Source organism: Chionomys nivalis, chromosome 14 (assembly GCF_950005125.1).
Source record: "Chionomys nivalis chromosome 14, mChiNiv1.1, whole genome shotgun sequence".
In the NCBI taxonomy this organism is placed as follows: domain Eukaryota; kingdom Metazoa; phylum Chordata; class Mammalia; order Rodentia; family Cricetidae; genus Chionomys; species Chionomys nivalis.
The window spans coordinates 31,648,247-31,668,542 of record NC_080099.1 but is presented as its reverse complement, the minus strand read 5'-3'; the positions used below and the strand labels follow the sequence as shown (position 1 = coordinate 31,668,542).

Genomic DNA, 20,296 nt, shown 5'->3' with positions numbered 1-20,296 from the left:
TCTGCCTCTTCAAGTTCTTGATGGCATCTTTCTGTATTTTATTTTTGTCTGTATGGAAAATCTGTTGCTACTGTAGCCACTTAGATGAGTTAGCGTGTGTGGTCTACTCAAGCTACTGCAGCTTACGCAGGATTACCTTCACTTGGATTTGTTCTTAGTGATATAGAGAGATTGTCTACTCTTAAGCCTCATAAGCCAACCTCTTAGAAGTTACAAACTTTCCTTCTGTGGCTTCCTTAGTTCTCTGAGAGTTGGACTTGGCCTAAAGGTCCCCCTCTGCAAACTAGCTTTTATGGAACCAGAAGACACCATGCAAGCTTCCAAGGGAGGTAGGTCCTGCCCAGCTATGATTACTATAAACCTCAGCAATCCGAAAAGCACAAAACCCTATCATGCAACAGTGCCATGCATATCTTGGCAGTAACCACCAGCTCCCTAACTGAACTTAAGTTCACTCAACAAGAAAGAAACCATCCCTGATATTGGATTCAGCTAACTACCTAGGGTTAATAAAGTCATGGATGTTGGAGAACTACAATTCTTATTTTACCAAATCGTCACAATTCTTAGCTTCATTCTGAATATTTATCCCTTTATCCACAACTATGTGTAGGTCTTACCCCTCATCAAAGAAACTTCTCTTTACATTAGATGCAGACCATTACAAAAAAGTAAAAATAAAAAACACAACACCAAAATGCAGAGAACAAGAGATCCTGTGGTGTTCATTTGCAATTGATAAAACCACAACACAGCCTCTGCAGCTAAGTCTCAGGGATCATCGTGGAAGAGGGGATGGTAAGACTCTAAGAACCAGAGAAACAGGGAGTTTTCTGTAAGACTGTATTTCCTAGAAATTTCAGAGATGCTACACCCATGAAGTTTCATCACCATGGCTACCTAAACAAGACCAGAACAACGATGACACCAATGGACATGCTAGCATAGAAAGAGGGAAGCTTGCAGGGTCCAAATTCTAGAGAAAGAACTATGCACAGCTGGGGAAATGATCTTCCACTGGGAAAAGCCCCAACTCATTATCTATATCAGGTGGTCAGCTCTGTGATTATATACTTAGAGCTAACATTATATGGAGTGAGAGGATTGTATTTATGTATTTAGGAATCTGCATGCACGTGTGTGTGTATGTATGCATGTATGTATGTATGTATGTATGTATGTATGTGTGTAACACTAAAAATAATTAAAGAAAAAGAGGCCATGGATTTGAGAGGGGGCAGGTAAGGGATTGGAGGGTGAAAAGGGAAAGGAGAAATGATGAGATGATATTTTAGTTTCAAACATAGCAAAGGCACTTAAACAAACACATCAACCATATACATGGCTTTAATGTTTTAACCAAAAATTAAATTCAGATATTTATTTGTAGGTAACAGCAAATGACCACTTTAGACAATTGCAATCATTTCTCAAAGCGTTTTTATGTAATCATGCAGTTACAGCACATAATAAAAAGGGTGTGAGAATGCAGTATAAAGTTTGTATCTAGACATTTAAAATAAAAGCTCCTCAGACAAATTACAAATGTTTTTACAAACAAAAGTTCCAGGAAAGAAAATGGGAGAAATTAAAACTTCATTATCGACATTCTAATATCAAATGACATGTGACCTACTGTGCAGCAAGCAGTTATATATTAAATGTCCGTATCCCATGATCTAAGACTAAATGCATCTTACATTCAAGTTAAAATACTTCAGCACCATTTCAGCTTTTCAAAATGGCCTACACCTTTGGAAATCTGAGAATGAAATATAAATGGTTGATTTTTAAAATTGTGTATGTAAATTCAAATACGAAGCATGCATAAAAGGGGTCATTTTATTACTTAATGTACAATGAGTAAAATGATTTCTAAAATATTTCCAGACTAAGAATTTAGTATTTTCATACAATCTGGTGAAGATTAATGATCAGAAGTGGAAAACTTTTAGTGAACCACATATGCTCTAAATTCTGAAGATAAAGAAGATTATCTGGAACTAGGCAACATATGCCATGGTCCACTGGGGATGGGATCTGTGATCTCAATATCATGATATTACTTAAATGGCAAAGAGTTGACTTAACTATACTGTTTTTTATTTTTTATTAATGTAAAAACACGTTTCTTTTCAGTCCTTGGTGTTCCTTCTGTCATTCTCATCTCTTATCTTTGTAAATTTAGGTTTAGTAGACTAGCTTGTAGTTTTTATCATTATTCTTAACAAACTAATTATCAATGAACTTGGTGGTCATTTAGAGAACAGACACCCAAGGGTTAAATATATGAAGGGTTGTGTTGGTACTTACAAATCATTCTGATGCATTTTAAAATTAAGGAAAGGACAAAAATGTGTAGGAATAAACAGCTTCGTAATTGAAAATCAACCAAAAAGCCCAAATTACATTTAAAAGGCAGACATTTCATGGGTTTGAACATATTTTAATTACTAGAAATACATACATGTATACAATTAATAATTTTTAACTTACGTTTTGAAAAATAAAGTATGGCCATGACAAATAGCAGTGTTTAAATTTTAAATTCTATAGACATATTTTTAACAGTTAAAAATGAAATAAGTTGAGCCTAATTTTCATACTTAGTAAGGTTAGGGACAGTCTTTGTTTTCCAATGTCTATTAAGTAAGTGCTTGGCTTATCCTGTCCCTCCCCTGACGATGACTAAGAGATAAAGGTCTCGTTGAACTTATTGTCCTAAATATCTAAAAGTCATATTATTAGCCTACTTTCTTATAGGGTTAAGAACCTTGGTGAGACGAGATCTTAAATCTCTGCATGCCAGTCTGGTTCAGTATTGATACTGACAGTAGTTTTTGTTTTGTTTTTAAAAGCACGCATATTAAAATATCTCTATCAGAATGGTTATAATTTGAAAGGATCATTCTACAGTATTCAAACTGAAAGGCAATCTAAGGCAAAGAGGTACATCAAAGAAGCAATCCCATTGATCAGATACCAGCTCAATCCAAGTTCTGTCTTTATATACTATGGGTAAGTGTGTACTCAGGCTGATAAGAATCATGTGTACTGCGTTATCTGCTCTTGGCACCTGCCCCTCTCTGGCCCCTCTCACCTGCTCCTGCAGCGGTGAGTACAGTATGGTGATTAGTAATGGTTACCCTTACAACTCTATGGCATATAAGACAGGATTCCAGCTCACTGAGAAAGGTCTGCCTGACATATTCTGGCATAGGAGCTACCTTACTTGAGATTTTAATGCTGGTTAATGAAGGAAAACTTCAGCTTAAGCACCAGGAACTTAAAAGTCTAACTTGATTTTCTTCTGCACCTTCTGAATGAAAGAGTTTCCAAATTCAACTGCTGCACGGTTTCACAGTTTGAAGTAAGGTCATAGCGGTCTCATGGTGACGCACAGTCCTTGTTTCGCAGAGAGTACCTGCTTCTTTCTTTCTGCCAGCCTCTCAAGTATGCAATGCTATGTGCTTCGCTAATTCGGAGTGTCTTTTGTAAATACACAGAAACATGTATGGCCAATTCCTAAAATAGCTAGGATGATGGTCCTGTGTTTCACACACTAGGTCATCTATTAGAAATGATTTCATTTTTTAGCATTCCCCTTAATAACAACATTTTAGAAGAATACTAGAGTTTAAAAAACACCCAAAAAAGGTTTTCCAGTATATTTTTTACAGTATTTTAAAGGTGGTTGTGGTGTTAGAGACTCACTGTGTAATCTCTATGTCAGCAGTGACTTAATTTTGCCAACAGTTAAATATACTGCAGGGTATATCAGCTCTATATTGATCATACGTCATTGAAATGATTTCCCTATGTTGCTAATCCCCACAATGATCATGTGAAGATTGCCACATTAGACATTTCTGCCCACAGGAAGATTAAGTGTAGATGGGAATATCAGCAAATACCAGCCAGGAATTTGGAATTATCTACTTCATTCCAAAACAGAAGTTGACTCAAGTCAGAGTAAAATTAAGCACTTAACAGAAGGGAAATTATCTAGGAATTTGAAAATGTAAACATAATTTTATATAGGGATGTTACTATCTGAATACACATATATTGCCATCTCCCTGCTATAGAGTAATTTCTCATGACAACCATTATGTATTTGACCTTTCTTCAGCACCAAATGTATCCATTCCTGCTTACACAGTAGGAATATCATCTTTAAATCAATCTATATTGAGTCAATATAACCCCATCATTTTTGCTTCACTGGTTCCTGCACTTTAGAAAATAATCACTTCAAATTATGGCTCATTTATTAAAATGCCATTTTCCCTTTTGCACTATAATTTCAAAAGAAGATACGAAATCTAGGGTTCTTTGAAAGAGCCACATAGGCACCTAAAAAAATTGAAACACAGTTAATTCACAAAGGACATGAATAAGTATTTAAAATTCCCCAAATAATGCTGATTTGAACGTTCAAGATCCAGTTACGCTAGTTGTTGTGAGAGAGTCCAAACAAAACTTCCTTTGTTGTTTGCCCTTTAAAATATGTAAGTCCTTCCTACTAAAGCTAACCTATGTTTTTCATATTTCCAAACACCAGGCACTGCTTTATCCAATGGGAGTTGGGCTTGGTTTCTAATACCTGTATTAAGAGAGCACACGAAACAAGTTATTAGCAGGATAACATCATTAATGAGCATAACACATACGATTTTAGTAGGCCTTTTCAAAACTTGATTAGCAATTTTCCTCCGCCTCGGCAATAATCATCTTGCAAAATTATGTTTGGAACATGATTTAACAGTGATTGGAGGAAAGGAATATGTAATCTGTCAATAGTATGGAGTAAATGTCTGATGTCCACAGTCTGGATGTTTCAAAGGCAAAACAAACAGCAAAATTGAAAGAAGGAAAAGTCAAGTGGCAGTCGTGGAGCTGGCACCAAAGCAGGTGAGCTCATTTCAGGGAGCAAGAGTGACACATGAGCCAGGAGGCATAGTCATGGCTTCTGCACCATCTTGCATTTTTTCTTCTCTGCCTGCTTCTGGGTGCAGAACAGTGCATTAATGGGTAGAGAGGGGAACAAAACCATGAACCAGGTATTGTCATGTTGAAATGCTGATCACTGGTCCTCATAAAAGGAAAAACACACTTGCATTCAAATCATAAGCAGTTGCTTTCTAAACCACAATTTTTGTGAGGAGAAAGCCCAGGCACGTAGCATGGCTGAAGTAAAAAGGGCCCAAGTCATGTAGGAAGACTGAGGGAAAGGGGCTACATGAAGGGAACATACCAGATTATTGGGTGGATTTTACATCCCACCAGAATGGTGTCAAATGTCTGACTGGCATGAGAAGCAACCAGTGAGAGTTAGGGAAGGACAGCAATAATGACAGCATGATAATAATGAGACACTTCACCATCACACTGCCCACATGGCTTCATATGCATTTTACTCCCTGCTTCAAAAATGTCAGTTTTCATGGCCTTCAGAAAGAAGCTCAAAATTCCTAGCTCGTTCTTCACTTGTCCTTTTGAACAGATCACAGTTGACAACCCCAACCGGAAGGTCTCTTTGCAAATATTGCCTGCAATCACTTCCATGAGGAAGTTGTCTGTGACTCTGATGCCTCCAGACATGCCCTTCCTCAGCTTTGCTTTGGTAGTTTTGAGTCCTCAAGGCCAAATTCAAATGTTGTTCCAAAGTCAATTCTATATTTCTGGCGAGACGAAGTAATTCATGAATGAAGGGTTGAGTGGGACACTGTAGGCACCAGTGGCTATATAGTGTGAACAATCAACTAGGCCCTGGCCATTTGGGGTAAGGAAGGATACAACATTAAAGAAATTTGTGTGGACTACTCAGAAATTGCTATAGTAAGTCTACACGGTAACCATTGTATCTTAATATTGCTCCAAATACCAGGTTGGAATTTTAAATACACAGTACACAGTAAGAGTAAGTAAGCAAATGGAGAATGAGTTATTATGAAGTATAAAACTTAAATGAATCAACTACATATTAATTTTTATGATAAATTATTTTAGATTATGGAGCCTTCATTGATGCTGAGAAAAAGTCTATGCTTGGTGGACCAATGACCCAGGTAAGCTTTCTGTGCTGTGGACATATTCAGAAGAGTATAATTTTCCAGTATTATCTCTTTACTGTCATGAGCCTCATTTACTTCTAATAATATAATGCTTACAAAGTACAGAGTGACTCTGTTCCTTTATGTAAGTAAGAAAAGGGTCCTGAGTGAGGTAACATGGTGCCTTTAGGCTACCAGTATCTCTGCAATATCAGTGTAAAGATGATGTGTGTTCATTTACTCCCATAGTCTTCTCACTGTTTGGAAGGCACAACTAGCATAACATGAAGCAAGCAAAGCTTTAAAGGAGTCAGGCAAAACAGGTAGCAACCAGGCAAACTTACTCTACATTCTTCTTCACTAAAGAACTTCTGCTTAATATTTATGGGCTGAGATTCCTTCTAAGATTCTGAAACTGTTTTCGGGACTAAGGGATTTATGGAGGGAACATACACACACACACACACACACACTCTCACACACACACACCCCACACACACATTTTGCAACCAGTACGTGAAAGTGTACCTTGGGAAATGCTTTGAATTTCTTTGCATCCCCATCAGGGAGCATAGAGGAAAGAGGAAAGCCCATAGGTGTGGCTCCTACAAGCTCACTCACACTGTTTAATGAGCAATTTGTTGGACTGGACCATAACAGAACTTGGCAGATACATACTGCATCTTTCCACGTGAACACTGTTTAAGTTATAGTTTGAGTAAAACATCACTGCATCCTCTTTCTCTAGTATTGTCAAAAGTAATAACATGTTTCCAACAATTAATTATTGCTTTGCTTTACTTACAAGGAAGCTATAGTAGTAGAAGCAAACACCGATGCTGTATAAATCCAGGTGACAAAACTTGTAAGCCTTTCCCAGTCCTTTGAATAATATAAAGTACAAAGCTCCTTATAAAAGAAATTACCTAGCTTGCCAAATAATACTCACGGTGAAATTGTGCAGCCTGAGGCATAGGCATGGTGTCCTGTGTAGCGAATGTCACAGCGTACAACATTGTTACTGTAGTCTGATTCAGGCACCAGATAGCTGGGGTTTACACTGACCTGCACAACAAAAAGAATTGTGAGCTGGGTGGCGATGGTGGCACATACCTTTAATTCCAGCACTCAGGAGGCAGAGGTAGGTGGATCTCAGTGAGTTCGAGGTCAGCCTGGTCTACAGAGAAAGTTCCAGGACAGCAAGGACTGTTACACAGAGAAACCCTGTCTCAAACAAACAAACAAAAAATACCACGATGAAAGACTTCTTATTCACTGTATACTGTTATTACCTCCTACTTCTAGAGATGCCAAAGTGAAATTGCTAACAAGGGACTCAGTTAAATCAAGGAAGAAAAGTAGTTTAAGTAAAGCATATAAATACTGTATACATTACAAAGGAAGTTGTGTAAATTTCTCTGAGCTCTTTTTAAAAACATCATACCCTGGGTTCCTTAAAAATTGTTTTGAAGGGTGTTTGATTACTTTCAAGACCACGATTATTTAATATTTGAAACCAGAAAAAGGGAATGTATTGAATTGTCAAGGTAAATTACATGTGTTCAAAGCCCCTACCTTTAGAATATAGTTTCCAGGTTGTACGTCTGTGATATCAATCCACTGGCAGTCTATGTCTGCTGCATAGGTATCATAACATCCTGGACTCAATCCCTGAAATTAACAAAATTGGAAAAATTATATTATAGTGTATGGCTAGACCAAGCTAAAACAAACAAGATATGATTGGTAAATTAGAATAATTTGACATAAAAATCATACTCCTGTATCATCTCCATTGAGAACCACATATTAGCCAGTCTTATAATATCTGAGGCTTTATAGGGACTGCAGTAGGAAGTAGTGAGCTTTACTTCACAAGTCACCAGTGGAAAATAGTCTTATGCAATAAAATAGGCCTCCACCACAGTTCAAGTTATCACACCAGGAATAAAGGTCTCATAGTAACTTAGTTCCAATATTCTATCAGGGAACATCCCTGCAATGACCTTTGTGTGTTCCATTTGTCTATGGACTTCTGTCATGTTTAATCTTACTGTTAGTATTCATCCATTTCTGCTTATCTTATAATCATATTACAGAAACACCTCAAGGGGAGAGTCTAGTTGTATCCTTGAGTAACTAACATTTATAATTATTTTGTGCCAGAACTGTTTTAAACATATTACATGAAGCCAGTTCTCACAACTGCATGAGACAGGTGTATTACTACCTCCATTTTATTTTATTGATAAGGAAACTGAGGCACACTAAGGTCAAATAGCTTATTCCGGGGCAAACAGCTAGGGATTGACTGAGTTGGTGTCAAGATTATGGGGCTGGCGGGATGGCTCAGTAGTTAAGAGCACTGACTGCTCTTCCAGAGGACCAGGGTTCAATTCCCAGCACCCATATGGCAGCTCGCAGCTGTCTGTAACTCCAGTTCTAGAGAATCTGACATCATTATACCAATGTACATGAAATAAGGTTAAATAAAGTTTTATATATATATATATAACAGGGTCTAGGGTATCTTTTCTCAGTTACTACATTCCCACTATCAAATAATCAGTGAAATCTTTGTTGATTCAGAAGTATGGATATATTCCCAAACTGGTCAATACTGCACTAGTTGGCATGCTAAAACATTCATACCAACAAGACATCTGTTGTCTCATAAGGCTACCAGGAGAAAAACCCAAGAGCATATGGTCCTTGCTCTCGTGAAGCTGAAGAAATTTCTCCTATTGGGGGAGACAGTTATCTTCTTACTTTCCTATTTCCTCATGAGAACTTTTAACTTTAAGATTGTCAGTATTTTCATTCTGATAATCTAAAGTTGATTTAAAAACTGTATGTTACCGTCACTTGAGCTCAGCAGTGTCATTTAAAATCATCTCTCAAGTTTGCTTTGGTGCTTAAGGTCATTTTGGTCAACAAAAATAACAAAAGCCTCTCAATGTGCTTTAGGGATGTGGGCTTAGTAAGCAATTTTGCTAACGGTAGTGTAGGACAGCATAGACAGGCCAATTCGAGATTGCTGGAGCCACAGGAGTGAGAGCAATCATTGCCTGGGTTCCCACCTTGATCCGTTCTCATTTTATGTATAGGATAGGAACTTTTGGTTCCACAACACCCTTCTCTGATTCTGGCACCTTACACACTAAGTGACTATGAACTGCTGCCACTATCATTACTACTATTCCACACGTGACTATCTAAATTAAGCACTGGATTAGATGCCCATCAAAGGCAGGTATAAGTAATAAGTAATGCTCCATTTCCAAGTGAATATAAGTGTTTCAAAAATGCTGAAGTTATCGCTGTTGGCATACACCTATAATTCCCATTTTTCAGAATGCTGAGGCAGGGGAACACTTTAAGTCCATGAATTTGACACTGGTCTCGGTCACACAATCTTAAAGCACCACGCGTGTGTGTAAGCATAAATTGCTGACGGTGTTACTCTGATTCACTAACTCGCAGAATTTAATTGAAGTTCTGTGAACTTAATTGAACTTGCAAATAAATGCCTGAAGTTACCCCGGCCATTGAGCAAGTATACATTTCAGTATTCAAAGTCAAATATAAAACTAAATTGAAAGTATAACTTCATTCTAGACTATCTAAATTCATTATCTGGTTCCAGCAAAACATAACTGTTTGCTAGTTTTGGTCAATGAGTATGATGTGTCTATTTTTAATTGTGCATGCATTTAGTATGTACATTTATAATTTTAGAACATGTGGTTTTTATATATAACATAGAGGCATAAGTTAGACCTAGTTATATACATAAACATTTAGTGAACATGAAACTAGTATAACAAAACTAAGAAAAGACAATATTAGGGATCTTTGTGAATGTTGTATTGTTTTTTCTTTAAATGAATTCTGTTCAAGAGACTATTGAGGAAAAAACTGAATACATCACTTACAATGCAAAACCTGCTAAAAAAATTGTTAAGACTTGTATAGAGAAGGATGCACATAAAAAGAGTGAGATTATGCCAGAGAATGGGGGAGCTTATGGTACTGAAATATGTACATCCCCCCCCCCCCCGAGTGTTCCATCTTAGGATACGATGACTGACGTGTTATTTTCTGAATAGGGAAAATAGGTCCCCCAGATCCTCTGCTGGTGATCACAGAATAAGAAGGCAATCTCTGGACGGGTACATGCTTAATATATGGGTGGCTTTCATCTTTCACATAAAGCATATGTCTTGCCCCTCCCAACCTATGTTAAATATAACTGCTTCCCTTTCTAACCACTTTGATGAGCTAAGCTCGAAGGAAAGAAGTATGGTCCACACATGTAGGTCAGTAAAAAGCTTCCGGCCACAACCTTGGAATCTGCTCCCCAAGATGACGACTGCTCATGTCTTTGTGCCCTGAGTAATGTACATTCAGGAGTTACTTGCCAAGAGCTGGGCTGGAGTAAAATTATAATGTCCTTTTACAAATTAGGGTTTTGGATGGAAGTACTGACATAGTTTTTAACCGACACACATTTTCCAATCTCAAGCATACAATAGTGCTTAGCCCAGCACTATTAAAAACAAATTCATCCAGAGGACATCTGACATTAATTACACTGGAGGTTTAAATATACATGTGTGGAGAAAGAAATGTGTCTTTCTGTTCTCATTTGCATTATTGAAAGTGATGCTGTTTCAAGTATTTTTAAGAAACTGACTTCGACTTTTTGTTCTAACTTTAGGCACTATTCCCTGTTAAGCCTGAAGGTGGAAAACAGAATGGTTTTGCAGGTGAGAGAACAGTTGTACATTGCCGACAGTTATTTATAGCCAATTACAGAATGCAGAATGAAGGCAGATATTTTAAGTCGTTCATATGTATTCAGAAAGTAAACTACTTTCCATTGTGTAGCAAGGATCCACATTGACCTTCTGTGATCACCAGCAGGGGCTGCATGCACAGCTGGAACCACTTTAAAAGCAATTTGCACCACCCAGTCCTTTGGCTTTTCCCAATTGCTTTCCACGTTGATAAGATAACCTCAAAATGAAACAAAGGCTTGAAAAAAGAAGGGGGGGGGGGAATAGCCGAAGACATTGTCTTTGTCATCTCTGGATATCTGTGGGTTCCTGATGTCTGAGCACCAGCCTACCTGTGTGTGTGCAGTGCACGCAAAGCGCCTATGGTACCCGTAGTCACAGGATGTATCCTCGAGACAGAAGCTTGCTTTGTGGCCTTCAGCCACTCTTCTCTGTGTGTTGGCATCAAGCAGGTCGTAGTGGCTGAATTCATCCATGCTGTGGTAATGTCTAATGTCCCACACAACGATAAAACAACAGTCAGCGACACGTAGAGAAAATAATGAGGACAGTGAATGACCTCCTTGTCTCATAGATTTGATGGTGTTATGCTCACAAATTCAAACAGGGCAAGTTTATCATCTTGTTTTTAATTTCTTAAAGGTTTATTTATTTTGCATGTGTGAATGTTTTGCTTATAAGTTATATGTGCACCATGCATATGCCTACTGCCCGAGGTCAGAAGCGGGCACTGAATACTTTGGAAATGGAGATGAGATGTGGGTAGTTATGAACCACCATGTGGGTACTGGGAATCGAACCTGAGTCCTCTGCAAGAGCAGCAAGTGCTCTTAACACTAAGTCATCTTTCCAGTCCAAACCTCCCTCCCTCTTTCTAGATGGGATTTCACAGTGTAGCTATGGCTGTCCTGGAACTTTGTAGAACATGTCGGCTTGAATTCAGAGATCTACCTGCCTCTGCCTCCTAAGTGCTTGGAGTAACGGCATGTGCCACCGTGCCTAGCTACTAAGTTCATCTTCTTGAAGGGATATTCATCATAGATGCCTTTGTTTTTCCAAGAAGGACATAAATGAATCAAAATTGCAGGCTTTTAACTTTTCTTGGTAAGGACAGAGTATCTTTTTTGTTATACAGGGCTTTATCTTTGAACTTTAAATAGAGACAATTGAATATTTGTTCTTGTGACCTGTGGAGTCTCAGGTGTATGTCCCCAGGTGTCACTTCTGATGGTGGTGATATGATGGTTTTAAACAAGAGCTTTACTCAAGGGAACTTGCTAGGACCATCTAAAAACTAGAGTTCCAAAGTTTTAAAGTCTTTTCGGAAGTGCAAGGGGGAAACAATAGCATGTTTTTCTACTACTATTATTTAAATAGTAAAAACTTTCATTTCAAAATATAATTTAAATAGTCTTTCTATTTCAGTATGCAAATTATGCAGCTTAAGTCTGCTTTCCTCTTATTCATTTTAAGTAGAAGGCTTCTGAGCTCTTCCTCATCTCACATGGGAGAGGAGCAGCAATGAGAAAGAGTTTGGATTTCTGTGAGAAGGAGACCACACACCAGGATTTCCTGGCACTGACTAGTTGGCACATTACCTCAGCAAATGATGGCATAACCATGTGTAATTTAAAAATTAAAACCTTTAAATTTATAAAGAGTAGGGAAACCCATCTGGGGCTGATATGGGCCTTTCCAAAGATGGAAGTGGATCATTCCTGAAGTCTGCCCCATGTGTGCTCCATTGAGAATGGACTCTGAACCCTTAAAGCTAACCAACTGCACACGGTCTTGTCTATAGCAGACACTTGTACAGAGTAGTCAGTTCTACCGTTAGCCGTTATGGTGTCCTTTCAACAGTTTTAACGAACCTGACTCAAGTTTTCAATTCAAAAGATAATGAGATTTAGTGGTGAAGGGCCTATCTTTAAGGTTTAACATCATTCAATGAATCAAACTGTATAGTAAAAGTTTTAAGTATAAACAATAGCAAATCTCTAGCTTTAGGTAAGACATGAATAGCTATCTGAAAGCTGTAAAAGGGCCCCAGAAGTATTGAGAGGCCCACCCACTTACTGGTGACAGCTGTGCCACTCCCAGGAATATCGAGGGCGGCTTGGTAAGAAGTCAGATGTCCCTTGGTTTTTCACTCTTTGGGGAAATCGTAGCAGTACCCTGTGATCATAATCTCTGACATCCGCCCTATATGCTGAACTGTGATTTTAGAGAAGAAATATTAGAGCCAGTGAATACCTATGAAAAACAAAACTAGAAAGAAGAGCTCACTGTTACGAGGTAGTGTCATCTCCCCTTCCCCAACTAGCCTCTCAGGGCAGCTCCCGTCCAGTCCTGGAAGAATAAAAACATATCTGGTGGATGAGTAAATGAAGGACGATAGGAAAAACCTACAGAGCTCGAAAAATGATGGACTAGAGACTCTGCTTCTAAAAACTATGAAATAGCTATAGTAATGATCACGTGCCTAAAAAGATCCAAGATATCTATTCATAAGTTGGTAGTTCTAAGAGATAAAGTGGGGAAACACTCTAAAATAAGACAGCTAGCTTGAGATAGACAGCTTTATACTTCACTATCATCAAACAGGGGGCTGTTCTCTACTATCTTCCAGAGTTCAAAGGTGTGGTTCATGAAAGTCTCAGGAGTGAAATTCAGCTGGAAGTTTTTCCCTTATCCCTACGATTATAAAAAAGTCAACGAGGAAAAAAGGTTCATATAAGCACTTCTGGGACGCTACTACGTTTTTGTAGGTCTGGGTCAGTCACAAAAACATTAGTGACCCATTTTACTAAAGGTACCACCAGAACTAAGCAAGCATCTTCTGCTCCCTCTGCTGGCTGCCAGCAGCAAAATCGGATAATTCTAAGTCTAGAATAGCTATTTTATTTTGGGACAGATGGGAAAACAAAACTCTTGCTCACAGTCTTATACCAAAACAACCCTGTTAATCACCGCCTGAAAGAAATGTGGAATGCGGTCTTTACCAATGGGGGGCGCCACCGTGGCAAACACAGCCCTAGACCATTAGGGAATCATAACAAGAGATTGCTTTCTAGCCCCCCTTCCCCATGTTGTTGATCGCTGAGTCCTGTATTGTAGAAAGCTGTTGGAAGTAATTTGCCCCAATGCCTAATAGGAATCTTGGTAAAGAACCTTAGACCCAGTCTCCAGAGTAAGCCCCCCCCCCCCCCACACACACACACACCACACACACCCGATTTGCGCCTCTCAATGAGGCGGTACCCGTAAGAACATTCCAAATTAACTCTCTCTCCAAGTCAGTCTGCCCAGGAGGTCACGTCCCACTTCCCAGTCCGTGTCCCACTTCCCAGCCCTTGTCTACACTGAACAGCAGCCTGGTGATCCCAGGATCAAAATGGGGAGCCTGGCTGTGGAAATCCATACCTGGCCAGGCAGTTTTCTTCAGCAGCGCATCTCAGGTTGTACATAGACATCTTCTGGACATATGTGGATGCCTGGATGTAGTAGGGGTCCGGCACCAGGTCCGGCAGACCTAAAAATAAGACAAGCAGATGACCTCTGACTCCAGGTCCCCTCTTTGTCACCCTTTGCCCACCAAGTCCACCGGGTGGGGCTGAGTGTGTGGAAGAACAGGGAGCGCCAAGGCTAAGAAGGAAAGGGAAGAGGAAGCTGCTGGAGCCAGGAACGCGGTTTCCATCAGATTCCAGAGCTGGTGGGTTAGGCAAGGGGGAAGTGGGGAGGGGGGGGGGTCTAGTCTACAGGGACCAGAGCCCGCCATGGTCAGACCGCCACGTCTAGACAGCACCAACTTGCGGCCAAGGTGCCCAGGTGTCTTTGGTTCACCTGGGGGTGCTTACCGTACTGGAAGTAACCAGTGCCATATCCGGGTCGGTACCTGCTCCCAGGCCGGGGCCTCTCATATGTGTCATAGTAATTATAATAGGGATTGTCGTCGGAGTACTTGTAGGGATTGTAGGGGTCGTCGCCCACCATGCGGTCTACGTGGCTGGGAGGTCTCAGGTTACTGAGCTGCGGGGTCTGTGGCGACTCAGTCCGGTTCCCTGTGCGCCGTGAGGCTCCATCGCGAGCCCCCGACGGCGAGAAGCCAGCTTGGAACCAGTGGCGGGCGGCGGGCCGGGGACGGCTGGCGGCGACCCCAGATGGGCTTGGTGTCCGCGCGCGAGCAGAGGCCGTGCGGTTGTCACGCAGCAATAGAATAGGCGTGCGTGGCTGCGGGGCGCCATTGCCGTCGGGTCCCGGTGCAGTGACACTGGGGTCGCGGCGACGCTGCGGTTGATACTGCGCCCCCAAGCTCAGCAGACTGAACACCTGCCCGTTGTTCTCCCATTGGATTGTCTGGCGCCAGGCGCCCGGGGCCTCGGGTGGTTCGCGCGGGGCCTGCGGAGCGCAACGTAGAAGGGGACAGAGCTGCAGCGGCCCCAGCAGAAGCACGGTCCAGGCGAAACGCATGGCTCTCCCGGCTAGTCCCTTCTCGGGGAGGACGTGGCTGGGAGAGAATGCAGACGGGGCTCAGATCCCGCGAAGGAACGAGACCTCTTCGGGCCGGGAGGAAGGAGAGGCGCGGGGATGGGTCTCAGTGAGTCGTGCCAAGGGCGGACGGCAGACCCTGCCCCCAGCCCAGGCGGCCGTCGGACGTGGCACCGTCTCTCTCTCTCTCTCTCTCTCCCCTTTCCCAGTCCTGGAAGGCGACCGGGAGCGGCGCACGATTGTCCCGGAGAGCGCACAGTGTCTGGAGTAAAAGAAGGGGGAGAGATTTTAAACTTTCTGACAAGTTTGCAGTTACACAAGCCGTTCTGGCCCCGCTGCCCCTCCGCTATTTGTTCACGTAATGCGATTGGAAACGTGCGAGGCGGACAGCTCCTCCACTCTGCCCCTCCTCCCCTTCCCGCCCCACTCCCCTCCTCCCCAGACACGTTGCACAGGGAGAGTTAAGGGGAAAGAACAAAACGGAACACACATTTTGAGACACACTCGGCTTAATCTGGGCCGAACATGCAGGAATTTCAAAAGACTCAGACAGGCGAAGGCAGCCAGGCCATGGGCCCAAGCCAAAATATGCATGAAGAAAAATGCTATTAGGTCACCAGCCCAGGAGAGGCGGGAAGTCAAGAGGTGGGGAGAGCATTGGGGCCAAAGTGTGCATGTTGGGAAGGGGGAGGTTGTGACTAACGTTTATCCATAAAGAAGTTAAACCAGACGAATTTCCCAATGCACACTCACCCCTCTTTTATGGGAAGCGCCCTCCTCAGCAAATAAACCCCAGGATATCAAATTTTGTTTTTCTGGCTGTAGGTAATATGAGAAATGGGTTACAAATCTGTTTCCTACAGTGAGTATTTTAATAACCAAAGTGAAAATTTACAGCAAACAAAGTTTGCTACATTGAAGCAGTGAATAAATCTCTCTCTCTCTCTCTCTCTCTCTCTCTCTCCCTCCCTCCCTCCCTCCCTCCCTCCCTCCCTCCCTCCCTCTCTCTCTCTCTCTCTCTCTCTCTCTCTCTCTCTCTCTCTCTCTCTCTTGCTCTCTCCAGATAGCCAAACCAATTATCACTTTAAATGACAATGAAGATCTTTCATGCCTACTGTGTACTGGAGAGTGCTCAAAGACATCTTCAAGTAGACAGATTTGATTTGACTTCTTGCTCTCTCTCTTCTGTGTCTAATATGGAGGTTTGATGTCACACTTTAAACTCAAATTACCAATATTAAATGTTGAAATTCAATAAAGTGTCCAGCAGCAGCTTTTGATTTCTTTTGTGCTCTAAACAGAGGTGTTACAAGAGCAACAGCCTTGGAGTTCAGAGTTCAGTACAAAGAAGGCAGTAGGTGTGGCCAGGAGAAGGAGTGGGAGGACAGTCTGCAACTGGGGAGAGATGCCTAATAGACCAGCTATTCACATCCCACTCAGGGTCCGGGAAGCTCTGGACCCAATTCAAAGGAAAATTGCTACTCAGTGGCCCTGTTTAAACTGCTAGGCAAAACCAGAGTTTAGCACCCATTTTATTGGTCCCATCCTTGAGCTATTGTCTAGACACACTTCACTCTCACCTCTTAGTCTCTGGCTTTCCATAACTGATCACCCCACGAGGCGGTTGGTGGCTATCTGCTAGTTTGTCTGCTTCACAGCCATTTCCCCTTTCTTACTGTTCTTTGGGAAACTCTGCAGGAACCTCTGACCCCACCTCCCCTGCCCCAGTCACCCTGTTTCTCCACCCCTGTAGTGAGGTTGGACTGAGAAGGCATTCACGAGACTTCATCACTTCAAGAAGTGGTCATGAGATCTGAGTTTGTCTTAATGAAGCTGCCTTCCTAGAATCTGAATGTCAAGTTGGTCACATGGCCAAAAATATTCCTCCTCCCACTGCTAGAAAAAGTGACAACTTCTGGCTCTCCAACGTTCCCTTCAGATTTTCTCGTGTGTTCTATTGTGGATTAACATAGTCGGCTTCTGTCATCTGCCACTGGAGCATCCTGACTGACAGGGGAGGTGGGGCTGCTTCTCTCAGCTAGTTAAATCACAGGACAGAGAGTCCAAGGTAATGCGTCTGGCTTTTTGAGTCAAGTTAGATGGAGCCCATACATGAGCACATACCTTTCTTGGTCACCAAGGGATATGACACATAATTTTGTCCACACGTGGTAAATATATTGCATTATGATGAAGATAAACTTTAGGAACAAAAATACTCCAGCCAGTCAGCCTCGAATTCTTCTCTGAACAGAACCATCTCTAAGATAGCGCTAGTTGTCATTTTTCTGGCTGGCTGAAAGATTTAATAACTACTTGATTTCTCTAGACCTGGTAAGGGAGATAGAGTTAAGAAAGAAAGAAAGAAAGAAAGAAAGAAAGAAAGAAAGAAAGAAAGAAAGAGGCATCTGTAATTTGGATGGACAGATGAAATTATAAGGAGAAGTGGAAGAGACTGACTATAATTATCTTTCATCTGAAAAAGTCTCTACATCTGCCGATGAACAGTTCATTTCCAGAAGAAAGCCTGGGGACGGTTATTACTTGACCACAGGTTTCTGAGGGAAGACCTTTGCTGTGGAGGTCAAGTTGGATCACAAGAACAAAGCAGCTCCTATTGGGAGGGTAGAAAGTATGTCCTGGGTCTCTGCTAACTTGTCTTTGTTTCCAGTTCTGGTATTTTGGGAGGGAGGAAGTAGCAAAAGGGAAAGGAGGAGAAGGGAGGAGAAGAAAATGCTTCTCTGTATATGTGTTTTAATTTTTTTTTCTGGTTCTTAGTTCTTTGTCAGATTGAACAAGCCAAATCCTCTTAAAAGTATTTTTCCAAGTTTCAAAATCTCTGATTTTCTTGAATATCCATTTATTCTATTTTCAATTCATTCACTGCATTATGAATGAATTATGACCATTAATTACATTAGTTACATTATGGCCATTAATATTGCAAAAATAATTCCTCAAGTGACTTTAAAATATTGGGTACTTTTATGTATACATAGGATAGAGATGATTTTCATTTTTTAAGTCTTTTCCATTAGCGAAACTCTATTGCACATTTATTTTACAGATTCTCATAAACACATTTGTGCTTTGCAGAGTAGTGTAATATATAGATGATTTGTACACAGGATCACTAAACATTTACAGTGAACGAGGCTCATCGTTTTCTCCCAGTTTGCTTCAAAAAATTTACAACCATTTCGCGAAAACAGAAACAACTGCTCAGAACAGTCACAATGTGCCTTGTTAATTTTCATTACTAAACACACACATTTGATCATATACGCACAACTTCAGGGGTCGGGGGATATGCCAATGGGTTCATTGGCACAGACTCTAAATGCCATAAAAGAAAAAGAAAAGCTAATTTTCTCCCTCTTTCATTTCCTCCAATCTCTCTTGCTTTAGACTTGGCTCTCTGGGAGAAAAAGATAACATGTGGCCAGCACATTGAGGACAATGGAAAGTATTTGCCACCCGGGAGTGATACCGTGCACCCGTGCATGCGCTCCTTTCTTAGAGGCAAAATGACTGTTTTCAAAATTAGACAAACCAGTTTCTTTACACTCAATGCTTAAGTTAATAAAAAAGTAATACTAGCAGCAATTATTATGATAATCGTAACTAGCTGTGTCAAGATGCCCCAGCTCCTTAACTTTGGTAAGATGCACAGCTGATCCCAATTTGAAGCCAGTTTTTTTTTGTTGTTGTTGTTATTGTTTTTATGTTTGTGGACAGATCTATGGCTTGTATCAAAAAAGGGGAAATCATCCCTTCCACCCCCATCTTTTTATTTTTTAAAGCAAGGTTCCATTTCTCCCAAGGAATAAAAGTCCCTCCCCACTCACATAAGCCCTCATACAAGCTGCATCTACTTCCTTCCCTTTGGCTCTCTGAGCAGCACTGTGGAAGTAATCAGCAAAAACAAGTCCCTGACTAAAGGAGTCAAGAAAGAAGCCAAGAAGAAGGTGGTTGATCCATTTTCTAAGAAAGATGTATGATGCGAAAGCTCTGTCTATTCTCGATTTTAAGAAACATTGAAAAACACTCATCACATGGATTCAAGGAACCAAAATTGAATCGGATGACCTCAGGGGTTATGTGTTCGAAGAGAGTTTTGCTGACGTACAGAATGACAGAGCTGCGTTTAGAAAATTCAAGCTAATTACTGAGGACGGTCAGGGCAAAAACAGAAGAAAACAAAGAACAAAAAAACAAAACAAAACAAAAAAACATCTGATTAACTTCCATGGCATGGATCTTACCCAGGACAAAATGTGTTCCATGGTCAAAAAGTGGCAGACCAGACCATGATTGAAGATTATGTTGCTGTCAAGACAACTGATGGCTCTTTGCTGCTTCTGTCCTGTGTTAGTTTCTCTAAAAACACAACAACCGGATAGGTCCTGTGTACAGCACCAGCAGATCCTCCAGATCTGTAAAACGATGAAAATCATGACCTGAGAAGGCCAGACAATTGTGTTGGAGGAAGTGGTTAATATAGTGATTGCAGACAACATTGGGAAAAACGTAGCTAAGACCTGCAAGCCCAGTTATCCTCTTCACAATGTTTCCCTTAGAAAAATTAAAATGCAGAAAAACCCAAGTTTGAATTGTGAAAACTCATGGAGCTCTGCTGATGACGTGTCAGGGGCTAAAGTTGAATGAACTGATGGATATGAACCAAGAAACTGTTTTAAATTCCAAACTTCCAAGAGTGACAAATAAAAAGTCCTGTTTGCGAAAAAGAAAGAACGAGAAATTAAAACACCAAGTCTCCAGAACTTGCTAGATAAGTTTATATTCACAGGATATGGAATTATTCAGAAAGTTAAAAATATAAAGTGGGACCTTTGAATTATCAGAACCAGAACAATAACTCTGTAACCAGAGAACCAGTGTGTGATCACTGACTCTTTGGTTTGGGGCTGGAAAGATGGCTTGGAGCTTTAG

The 20,296-nt window shown here is 40.9% G+C and overlaps 1 protein-coding gene and 1 pseudogene across 2 annotated transcripts; one reads left to right on the top strand and one right to left on the bottom strand.

Moving 5' to 3' along the window:
- Positions 1-1,322: 1,322 nt before the first annotated feature.
- On the bottom strand, positions 1,323-15,729 carry Lox (lysyl oxidase). 2 transcript variants are annotated; one of them, XM_057789207.1, is made up of 7 exons: positions 14,713-15,728; positions 14,279-14,387; positions 12,932-13,069; positions 11,188-11,344; positions 7,632-7,727; positions 7,006-7,121; positions 1,323-4,606 (listed from the first exon to the last, which is right to left on the bottom strand). In XM_057789207.1, exons 1-7 carry the CDS (start codon positions 15,323-15,325, stop codon positions 4,600-4,602), a joined length of 1,236 nt encoding a protein of 411 aa, XP_057645190.1. In that variant the 5' UTR covers positions 15,326-15,728; the 3' UTR covers positions 1,323-4,599. The 2 variants fall into 2 exon arrangements, with proteins under 2 accessions (XP_057645190.1, XP_057645191.1); XM_057789208.1 differs by lacking the exon at positions 1,323-4,606 and having other exon boundaries at positions 7,002-7,121; positions 14,713-15,729.
- LOC130887008 (40S ribosomal protein S3a-like) lies at positions 15,324-20,011 on the top strand (annotated as a pseudogene).
- The last annotated feature ends 285 nt before the right edge of the window (positions 20,012-20,296 follow it).

What these genes read in the sequence shown, in the direction of transcription:
- Lox (XM_057789207.1), bottom strand. Translation starts at nt 15,325, where the DNA reads ATGCGTTTCGCCTGGACCGTGCTTCTGCTGGGGCCGCTGCAGCTCTGT. An exon ending in GAGTGGCACAGCTGTCACCA is followed by an intron (nt 11,345 to 12,931) that starts GTAAGTGGGTGG and finishes GTGGGACATTAG; the next exon opens with ACATTACCACAGCATGGATG. An exon ending in CTGGAAACTATATTCTAAAG is followed by an intron (nt 7,122 to 7,631) that starts GTAGGGGCTTTG and finishes TTTGTTGTGCAG; the next exon opens with GTCAGTGTAAACCCCAGCTA.